This window comes from Sinocyclocheilus rhinocerous, unplaced genomic scaffold (assembly GCF_001515625.1).
Source record: "Sinocyclocheilus rhinocerous isolate Xijiao unplaced genomic scaffold, SAMN03320098_v1.1 scaffold878, whole genome shotgun sequence".
NCBI lineage: Eukaryota > Metazoa > Chordata > Actinopteri > Cypriniformes > Cyprinidae > Sinocyclocheilus > Sinocyclocheilus rhinocerous.
In genome coordinates this window covers 174522-186315 of record NW_015664312.1, presented here as the reverse complement: position 1 = coordinate 186315, position 11794 = coordinate 174522, and the positions used below count along the sequence as shown (strand labels likewise).

General features: G+C 38.2%; 1 protein-coding gene across 1 annotated transcript; it reads right to left on the bottom strand.

Moving 5' to 3' along the window:
• Positions 1 to 8450: 8450 nt before the first annotated feature.
• On the bottom strand, positions 8451 to 10964 carry LOC107730076 (fibroblast growth factor 4B-like). Its single transcript, XM_016540808.1, has 3 exons — positions 10670 to 10964; positions 9284 to 9387; positions 8451 to 8627 (listed from the first exon to the last, which is right to left on the bottom strand). The coding sequence occupies exons 1-3, from the start codon at positions 10962 to 10964 to the stop codon at positions 8451 to 8453; spliced, it is 576 nt and encodes a 191-aa protein (XP_016396294.1).
• Between the last annotated feature and the right edge of the window lie 830 nt (positions 10965 to 11794).

The window sequence follows — 11794 nt, the reverse complement described above, 5'->3', positions numbered from 1 at the left end:
TGGTCAGTCTCTATTGTCTAATAATCACATTTATTCATGAAAGATGCCAGTTCGAACCAAACCCACTGGGCTGTGCAAGAAAATGATTATTATGTAATGCAGACCCAGTAGATCAAAGGTCCTTGTCTGGATGTATTTTGTAATGCTTCCACATTGCCTCTTAATGAACTCTATTCTGAACAAGCAAACAAGGGATGTTAAATCATGACAGAAGTATTGTATAGAATATGATAACCCTTAAAGAGAGCCATTGAGCATGTTATTTTTGTGTCTCTCATTCACAAATGTGCAGCTTTGTGCACTGGAGTATTTTGAGCTATGTGGGGAGATCCCCTGTTAAGTAAACAAGGATAATCACATGTAGTGTTTACTTTTGGGTCGATGCTGCTTTATGACGCACATAAGTGTAAAATACATATTGCCAGTAGTTTACACAGTTTGACCTCCTTCATTTCAGATGCACACTTTATTGAAGCGAAAGCTCACCTAGAATGTAACAGTTCTAATGACAAGTGAATGTCAACCTTGTCATAACTTCCTCTGTCTTATCCTTTACTCTTTTTTTTTCTTTTTCTTTTTTTTTTTTTAAATAGCATATTGCTTATATTTGGGAAGTCCTCTAGTTTTGACTGGTCAGGCGGCTATACTTGCACAGAAAATTGAGGTCACGCAGCATAAACAAATAAAATATTTCATCTTTTTTAAAAAGTGTTTTATTTTGATTGCTTTTATATTCAAATGTATTTCTTTCTTTTAATTGAACAATTTTAGGATTTAATTCATTATTAGCTTTTCTTCAATTTACGAACCCCCTGCAGTTCCTTCACAAACCCCAGTCTGATAAACCCTGACATAATGTAATGTTTAATGCACTTCTTTTTGTTGATAACAAAGAACGGAATACGTTTTTTTTTTTCTCTTTGTATTTTTATATCATTATACTTCAAGATTGGCTAATTCAAATCAAAGTGATACATTTCAAATTAATTTCAAATTGATATCTGTTGGTTGAACAGTGCATATTTGTGTCATATATGTCCTATGACAGTTTCAGTATTGTATTTCAGTATTTTCAGGCCACTACATCTGCTCACTTTTTCTACTTATGTGTTGCCCTCTTGTGGAAACCTCAAAGCTTTGCTTCAAGTGCAATAAGCAGAACAGACATACAAAGTCATATCAACAATACTGGTTCATTCAGCCTTTTATATGTCTATCCTCAGTTTCCTTAGTAATCCAGATGATGTTTTGCAATTAATTCCAGTGTTAGATTTCACGCTTGAGTTCTTTATGACCATAGGGTTGGTTGAGGTGGTTTTGTTTATGTTGGGGAAACACAGGCTTGATTAAACCTCTGAAGTATTTGTATGTCGGTGCTGCATGCAGGTAGTCACTATTCGCTTTGAAGCCCTCAAAGTGTGTTTTGACTAGGTGTCTCTTGTTCCATGTTGTGCCAACATGACCCACTTTGTTGGCATTACTTTAATTAAAGCCAGATGAAATCCTCCGCTCTTGTTCTGTACAAAGGTCTGGGCCTTTAAAGCTATAAAGATCAGGGAGCTTTACTGTTTTTTTTGTTTGTTTTTTGTTTTTTTCTCAGTTCATCTTAGCTGCAAATAATGGTTACACTGAAAAAAGTGGAGTATGTTTTACAAGAAAATACTATTTTAGTCTTTCTACTTAAAAATTTCAGATTTAAATGGATAGTTCACACAAAAATGAAAATTCTGTCATCATTTACTCACTCTCAAGTTGTTCCAAATCTGTATGATTTTCTTTCTTCTGTTGAACATGAAGATATTTTTGAAGAATGTAACCAAACAGCTGCTGGTCCCCACTGACTTCCATAGTATGGAAAAAAAGTCTGTGGGAGTCAATGGGGACCAGAAGCTGTTTGGTTACCTACATTCTTCAAAATACCAACTTTTGCACTCTACAGAAGAAATAAATTCGTACAGGTTTAGAACAACTTGAGGGTGAGTAAGTTTTCATTTTTGCGTGAACTGTCCCTCTAATTCAGTGTTATTTTCTATTTCTTTGTAATTATTTAGGAAATTTACTAGCCATTTCTGAGTGTAAATTGTTTCTACACCATTTTCAGTGTGGTACTTTGTGGAAAAACTCTTTGGCTGTAATGAATCATGACAGTTTTTGTCTTAGAAGAACTTTTTAAGTTTCCATGAAACACTTTTTAAATCGATGTATTGCTGATTTAAACTCCCCTGAAACCAATATGCTGTTGTGAAGAACAAATTATGTAACATTAAGCTTTTTGACTCTCTAACAAAACATATCCAACAAATTCTTGAAAGAGGGTCCAAACCAAAGGCACTGCTTAGGTCCAATGAAGAACCTTCATTTCTGAGCTTTCGTATAAAGCCTGTACATTCCCAGACAGGAGCAACTTGTGTCAAGTTCAAGTTCCCTTGGGAAAGGTGAGAAACTGGAGGTTTCATGGAGTTTCAGGGCTTCCCCTCAGTGCTAGAAGATGCGGAATAGAAAGTGACTGGCAGGTTCCCTCCTCCCCCCTCGACATGCTGGCCAGCCGGCCCCATGATTACAGGGTAAGAGTCGGAGTCATTTCCCCTCTGCTAAAGCCCCAGCATACACCTCTAAACATGGTGGAAGTGCAAGGGGGTTAGAACGTTGTTCGCAGCTGTTTGAAGTGCCTTGTCTTTATGGGCAAACATCTGGAGTATCCCAAACAGACAACTTACAGCTGGCCCTACAAAGAGGGCACAAGGCACAAACACCCTATCTAAATACAACTCTCAGGCAGACTGCCTCAGGCATCAGAGTCCCTGTACTCTCCCTCTGCAGCAACATGCAAAAACAAACCGCAAGTGCTGATATTTACATTTGCAGAAAAATGCACTGATACGGATTACAAATTATTTATGTTTGTAATTATACATTTTAAATGGAAAGATACCTGTTTTATCTTTTATTAAGTACTGTATGCTTGTTGGTTCTCTTTTTGAAAAGCTCTTGTTTAGGTATGTTTGATAGCAGATGTGTGTTGGTATAACAGTGATTGTGGAGTCTACGGATTCGCTGTCAGTGGAGGATGGAGCAGATGCATTCATGTGGTTGCTTGTGGCAGGTGTGGGAATTTGAATTCATCTTATTTGCTTCATGACTTATTTGCTTCTCCCAGCCCATACTCCAGCTGGTTGTTTCACTATAGCCGTTTTGTAAGTGTCGTTTATGCATCTATCTATCTATCTATCTATCTAATACTTTTATTCAACAAAGATGCATTAAACTGATCAAAAGTGACAGTAAAGGCATTTTATATTGTTGCAAAGGATTTCTTTTTGAAATAAATGCTGTTCCTATGCATCAAAAAATCCTGAGAAAAAAAATGTATCACGGTTTACACAAAAATATGAAAACTGTTTTCAACATTGATAAGTAAGAAATGTTTCTTGAGCACCGAATCATTGTTAAAAGGATTTCTGAATGATCATGTCAAGTAATGACTGCTGAAAATTCAAGAATAAATTACATTAAAACCGTTATTTTAAAATGTAATGATATTTCACAATATTACACTTTTTACTAAATATTTAACCATAAGCTAAAATCTTCTATTCACATACACTGAACACAAGGAACTTTCAAAAATATTACCAACCCCAAACTTTTGAATGGGAGTGTATTTGTCTGTAATTGATTGTATTGTTAGACATGTATTGCCAGAGGTCATGTAATGTGTTATTTGTAACATAAGTGGTTTTGACTTGCCCCTGAAGAGCTCTACATGTGTCACAGCCTCTCTGTTCTCACAGAAGGATGGGCCATACGCATGACCACAGACAATGCCAAAGTAGCCAAAGTGACTCGTTCCACCTTCCTCCTCTGCTTCCTTCTCCTCCCTAAAGCCACCACCTGGCTGCCAGAGCATCAGCAAGTGAATTACTCTCAATATACTTTCTGTTAGCGAACACATTGTTGTGAGCTGTTAGGCCATTGGCCCGTCTTGTGAAGTATTTGTGCTCTTGAGAACTTGAAAGGCTTGTTATGATATAAAGACCATTTTGGGCCAAACAACTTAATGGAGAAGAAGCACTTGAGAGGTGGATGGATGTTTATTTGGTTGACAGACAATGAAACTAACGCAGATAGGCGGTGAAGAGAAACTATTTTTAGGAGGGCCTTTACAACCCTCATACATGGCAGACTAAGTTTATTGGAGCAAAAAGTTGTCATTCTTCTGGGCAATGATAGGGCTCCATTTAGCCCCAGCTCATGGCCAGGAATATGTGTATTAAGTGACCACACCTGTCTCACTTCGCCTGTCCTGCTTTAAAGTGATTGGTTTATTTGAATAGACTGAGTGCAGACTGTGTATTGCAAAGTAGGGATCAATGGCATGACGTTTAATTTATTCAAAAGTACATTACAAATTACAATGACTTCAATGAACCTCTTCTATTATGAGCATGCTTTTAATTTCTGAATTCAAATTAATTTTGGTATTTTTGGAGGGACATATTCCCCCGGTTTCACAGACAAGGCTTAAGCCTAGTCCTAGACTAAAATGTAAGTGTGAGCTGTCTCAGCTGAAAGAAACTTGCACTGACTGATCTTAAAATATATCAGTGCCTTTGTTTTGCCTCAAGATGCACACCAGTAATGTTTTTTTCTAAGTACAAAAAAATTACTTAAATGTCCTAATTGAACTATGGCCTAATCCTGGCTTAGTCTAAGCCCTGTCTGTGAAACTGGGCCAAAGTGAAAATGACTAACTGTTCTTATATCATAATTATAAGAACTAAAATTAAGAATTAAAAAAAGCTTGATTAAAAAAGTAACATTTTTGTCCACAAAATCAGTCAGGCAGTGCAACCAACACTCAGAAAAATACATGATAAAATAAATGATAGTCTGACCTTTTATGGCAAGGCAGGGTTAGTTCAGGTATAAAATGTCATGTGATGCCACGTCCCAAACACATAATGGTATTTATAAATTAATAATTCATTATTTTTGTTTAAAAAAAATGCTTTTCACCTGAAAAAATTTTTTTTTTGAAAATAACTAATATGTATACACATGTTTTCAAGGTGCAAGGAAAGTATATTAATGATTTTTGCATGATGGTTACACCGCATGACTTTTTTTTTTTAATTTTTCATGAATTTTTTAACATTTAAACCTGTCTTGAATATGTTATAAATGTTTTTCTAAACTATAAGAAACTAATCTGAATTCCAAACTGAATTTAGGATGTGTTTTTAGCATTTATTTTTTCTCTCTGTTTCTTATAGTGGAATCCCCCCCCCACCTGTGGAATATGAATGCAAGTATCTTGTGTTTAAAATAAATAAATAAAAGTACATCAAGGTTTATTGTTTCAGATAAAAGACAATTGAGTGGATGTTGGGGTAGGTGTGGATTGTCCTTTGTCATTCATTTTTCTTTTTGTTATCCTACATTTACGTGCCAGTACAACATTGAAATGCATAATTCTCTTTGCATAAAATGTCAGTTTGTGGATTGTACTAAAGAAAGACAATAGCATTGGCAGTTGATCTATAGAGAAAAAGCCAATCATGGTATCACAAAGGCCAGTCTGACATATCTGCTCATTAGTCAGCACACAGAAAAAGGAAGGGCCCATACCGCTTTAAAAGGGGTCCCCTTTCATGGAATCGCATGCCTGGAAGGGCTGCAGTGGAGTCCTCCTCTGAACCATTGGAAACGTTCACAGTTTCCACTCCCAGGAGTGACAGCTTGGCTTTGTGGATGGCAAAACCACCCAATCTGTAAACTGGGCCTTGGCGAGTTAAATAACAGCAGTAGAGTGTCTTGGCAGTGCTGTCCTTGTAGAAATATCAAGCACAGCACTCCAGGCGGGCCCGCATAGTCTAGTGACATAAGTCTGTGAGCGTATTTTTAGCTTCACCAGGGAAAGGCCCCTTTCTATAGATATGCTGGGAGATATTCTAGTTTTACGTGTTTTGTGCCATCACAGCTGTCGGTTTCATTGAACCTTCATGTGCTTTTGTAAGAATTAAAAACACTCAGACCAGTATGATTTACATATTTATTAACTTCCATTTAAGTTAGGGTATCATCATGTGCACAGCACATACATCACAATATTTAACAAGACCTGTATAAAACTACAGACAATATTTGGTAAAACAGGATTCAGAGCGCACTACTACAGGACTCAGACGTCAGCCCATTTACTAGAGCTCTGCCATGGATGCAAACACAACTGGCGGTTCATGGATAAGCCGTATGGGAACTGACAGAGAAATGGTATTTAGTTTATTTCAATACACCACATATATCCCTGTTCATAAACACATAAAAAAAACGTCGTGTTGGAGTGACATTTTGTGCGAAAGACGAGGATGTTCTGTTTTCACTAATCTCAGGCTACTAGGTCATGCTGGTTGATATTGCATTTTTTGGTTAAACAAATCAAGACCAGTGCTTTGTGTCAGTTCTACATTGTGATGAGGGTCAGAGGGACAATTTGCCTTCAGTGGCCATTCGGTCTATTGTAAACAACATCCACACTGATGCAAATCATGTCCATTTGAAAAGAGGTTTGGCACAGCTGTGTAAAAGAGAAACACGGACAACCCCTCCCTCCTCCAGCATTAGCTCAGGTAGTCATCAAGTGAAACTAATTGATGTACACATCCAGGCAGGGCATGGTAAGAAACAATTTACAAATTTGGACATATAACAATTGAAATACCACGGCTTTGAGATTACACAAAAAAAATAAAAAAATAAAATGCGAATGTGTTCATGCTTTTTAAGGTCAATCGGTCAGTTTAGCTTCAAAATTGTCCTTTAATTTCTAAACACGTTCTTAAGAGCTTCTTGAAGCCCAAAAGACTATCCATCCATTTTCAGGTTAGGTACATTTTTAGTTTCTTTCAATTAAGTGTGCCTGCAGGCCTGTAACCATTATGATGATGACAATAAGGAATGCTTTTTTAAAGAAAATATCTCTCGAATATATAGTTTTGAAGGTTCAAGATGGAAAGCTTGTTTATCCCTGCATGAATGTATCATATCTTAATATTTATTTTACTAACATCATATACCAGGTTTAAAGCAGCTTCTCAGTTTTGCACCATATTACATTTACAAAATATATAAAGAAAAATATAGGGTTACTGGTTGAGCATATAGTATAGACTAACAGCTGTCTGCAAATATTTCCAACATGATTATCCTTTCTAAAAGTAAATCGCAGGGTAAAGATAGCTCAAACGTGACAAGGCGCAACTAGGACGCAATGGCCGCCAGAACTTCACAGAGTAGCAGTAGCCTCAGAAGAGCAACTTAGAACTAAACATTCTATGTCAGCTGATTTTCAAAGTAGGAAACTATCAGTTGGAAACTGCATGAGGTAGAAAACGACAAACAAAAAAAAAAAAGTGGGCAATATGCCTCCTCGTAACTCACTGTGGAAGTTGTTTTTTTACATCAACTCTTCATTCACTTACACACAACACTGTCATTTCTTTGTTTCTGTGTTACCACCATAGAAAAACACTGATCTTTAACGTGACTGATTTCCCCCCAGGCACCCAGCAGAGACTGACTTGGACTTGGCTTTGTACAGTATGTCTCTTTAAAGGGGCTCAGAGTACAGTATCTGTATTGCAATGCCTTTGATTTTTTAAATTCATGTCTGTTTGTTAAAGAAGCTACTTCTCTCTTTCCAGAGCCTTAGATATGTGACAAAGATTGACTGCAGATAAGTTCAAAGTTCAACCCCCCGGCAGAGCTAAAAACAGATTTGAAGGGGTAGAACTTCAGTAAGCTAGAGTAAGCCGATACAGCTTCAGTTAGATCCGAGCTCCGCACAAAGGAGCTCAGACATTGGACAATTGCTCCAGTGCTAATACTGTGAGGGTTGATACACCTTAACGATTGGAGGCTTGATCTACTTACATATTCTTTCCAACGAAGGACAAATGGGCCTTAGTCAGCGTAGACGCCATATTTAATTTTTCGCGATTGAATAGAGTCTGCGACGGATAGGGTTGATCGTTCAGCAGACGCAAAATTGAAATGTGTCTTTCCACAAACTTTCCCAATGACTGGACAGCATTTGTTCGGAAAATTAGAAACCTTGTTTTCATTTGCGAGAAAATAAATATGGCGTCTACACTGACTACCTCTCCAAAACTGTTGCTTTAGAACAAAACAAACAGTGCAAAAAAAAAGTACATTGTAGGAATTTCACTTGTATATGAACACGTGGTAGCAGCAATGAGGATAAATTAACAAATAACAAATAAATTAATTGTTGTCTTCCACCTCGGAAAGAGGACGTTGTGATGAATATAAAACCAACAGATATAAATAGTCTAATATATACATACATGACACGATACACTAAAACCTCACGTGTAATTTCTGTAGAAAGTGCATCGCCGTTCCTCCGCCTTGCGCCTCTCCAAATGAGCTCAAATTCTAGGCAAGAAATGTGTCACCGTCATGGACGTCGATACTCGATTTCCTTTCTTTGTTTTGCCAGTCTTACTTAGTCCAATGTACATCCCAGGATGTGCCAGCGATTCGTACGCATTGTAATTATTTGCTAGGAGCTTTTCTCTGAACTTGCATTCATCTGTGAACTGCACCTACAATGAAAAGGATATAGCAAATATTATTTTCATTGACATTTCAATAGTCCATCCCATACATGGAGAGGAATTTTATGGGGGGGAAATAAAACAGAACAAACTATTTGTCATATTTTATCATCTACATCAAGGAGAAAGCTTTGGACTTTCTTCCGAATTGTTTTGCCAGGGGCAACCGAGTTAATAGGTCTATGGCCCTAACTGGGTTAAAAGGACGTATACCATCAAATTACGCGATTTCTGGGTCATAGAAAAGTTTAGATGTTTGGAGGGTTTAGACCAGACCAGTGCGTGAAGAAATCGGAGAGGGTAGCAGTATGGTGTTTGGGTGGTCCTCTTTGGCCAGTTCATCTTTACTCTGGGAAGGACAGTAGGTGCATGTGTTGGCTGGCAATGCTAAGAATGGAATGCGTAGCCCGAATGATACTGCGCTACCGTTCCTGGATTTTTGTCCGTCCCACAATGAAAACACCAGTAGGCACTGGAAGCATGCCACAACTGAGTTCAACAATGTAACGCTGTCAGAGACCGTGGGACGGGGGGGGCGGGGGGCGGTGGTGAGGGGATACATCTCAAGTACAGGGTGATATGTCATCGAGCTCCGATAAGAACATCCACGGGCGGAAACCCATTGTAAATCATTTCATACTCACAGATCCGAAAAGCTTCCCTTTGCTGTTCATGGCCACGAATAGCCCGCTCCGGACGCCAAACAGTGTCACAACTCCCCTCTCCACCGGAGATATCTCAAGAAGACCTGAAACACACAACAAAGAAAATAAATGACCTTGTTTGGCTTATATCTTTAGCCCTGACTGGCAACTCCCAACCATGACTGCCTTTCTAAAAATTGTACGTGTTTACGTTTAAGTTGCCAGAGCATCCTTTTTGAAGGAAATGACACTTTCCGCCCCTTCCCACATGTAATATTGCATCAATTTCTCGGTAAAACCTCTAAGATTTATCTTTAAATGACTTCTGCTTTATTTTAAACGACGTATTTTCCCAATGAATCCCCATACATGGTTTATTTAATTGAAGTTTAATTGACAAGTGTCAGAAAAAAATAACATTTTTATTATCAGATCCTGGACCACTTTATATGGGTCTAAGGAAAACTTAGTAATAAACTTTGTAACAATGCTTCTCATTTAATGATTAAAATACCGTTTGTTTAGCCTCTAATGAATGTTGACAAACATAACCAGAACTTCTTGAGTTTTTTTTTTTTTTTTTCAGAAACATAAAGTGCATCAACACAGATGCTTAGAACCTGTTATATATTGCATTTGCCTTGAACAGACATTGGTTTGAAATTTTTTAAGTTATGGTCCAAGAAATGTTTTGTTTTAGCCTAATGTCATAAGAAAACCTTTTTAAATTCCACAAATAAATAAATACATTAATTAATTAATTAATTATTCTGTAGTTATTTAGAAAACCATTTGTACTGATGTGAAATTAAATAGGCCAGACTTATCTGGAAAAAAAAAATGATAAATGAACTTTTTAATCTCTGAAGAACCATACAGCAACTCAAGAACATATACATCCAAAATAGTGCTTCATATAAGAAAGTCTGAACCAAAGAATCACTGAAGAACCTTTATTTCTTAAAAGAGGGAAGGGTTAATCTACCGTAAATGATAAGTTTATCTCGCTCCTAACCTTAGGCTTGGGATTTTGGCCGGGTTCCTGTCCTGCTCTGGTAACAGAGACCTGTTGTGTGCGTAATGCAGGATGCCAGATGCTGGTGCACTACCACACCTGACTTGATTCGGGAAATTTAAACGAAAGCGCTACAACAAGCGTTGTTGATGTTAGAAAACATGGCATGATGTTGGATTCGTGTAACTTAAAGTTTTATTATTACATTTTTTTTCTTTACTGACAGCCCACTGCGCGTTGTTCATAAAGGATTTTTTTTCCTTTCTTAATTAGGCTAATTCTTTTCATAATTCAAATTTTCATTTGGGTGACAATTTCAAATCCAACAGCCGATCCAGCATGCATAAGTTCAAATAACAGATGAAACTTACTGTAACGGTTTTCGTTGTGCACGCCGGTAATTCTGCCGTCCGGTAATACTTGGAGATGAAACCCAATGCCAACATTGCAGTAGAGACGTCGCAGTCTTTTAATGCCCGTGAGATAATCACTGTCCCGGCTGATATCTCTTTTTTCCCCGGGGATTCGGGCTAGAGAACGCGAGTAGAGGGTCTCCCAGCGTCGCTCCACGGGTCCGTTCTGCCCACCGGGCAGCGGAGCGCAGCGCACTGAGCTTGTCATAAGTCCTAAGACCACTATTGGTAATAGGGCCGAGTGGACACTCATCCTTCTGAGCGGTACGTGAGCGTCTGAAAGAGTTGAAGACACTAAAATACCGTCTTTCTCTATATTTGTGTCGGCAGCTAAAAAGACGCACAAAACAGCTTACTCACGCACAGAGCTATGGCCAACCCTAGTGAGCGGCATGAAGTCGCGCTCGGTGGGTTTCCTCTCAAGACACTACACTTCAGACTGGTGTTCAAGCTGTTTTGTTTTCACACAAAAGTTGGAAAATGTTGACCGTCAGTTCTAGCCCCGCTCAGCCATGCTACTTTCCCCTTGCCGACGATATTTATATCTGCAGCGAAATTACATCACACACTACCTAGTGCATGACGGAGCAGCCTTCTGCGCCACTCCGAGCACACTGATTCCTTATAATGTGCGCACGTCCATGCAGTGGGCAGTGAGACTACAGCGCGCGTGTGTGCTCGCGTGCCAGTGAGAGAGACAAACGTCATAACCGATCCCTTACAATAAAACAACGTTCGTTAACTTTGACAGTGTACTGCCGTTGTCCACGGGAATAATGTCTTTATCAATCTCAAATCTGTGTCCTTTCAAGTCAAGTAGCTAATTCTTAGAAGCGTAATCTGTTATTGGTCATCTTGCGCGTTATGGCTTTGACGCACCTATAATAAACCATTTAATTTTTAACTATACATTCAATAATATGTGAGTGCGTTATAAAGTGAGAAATAATGGTACTACTTTTTGCAGATATATCCAGCGATACTGATACGTTGCGGTTACGGCATTTCTTTTTGGCGGCAGGTGGAAAGTCCGATAGTTTTTTTTTTGTAGATACTGAAACGTATTTTGAAAATGAAACCTTC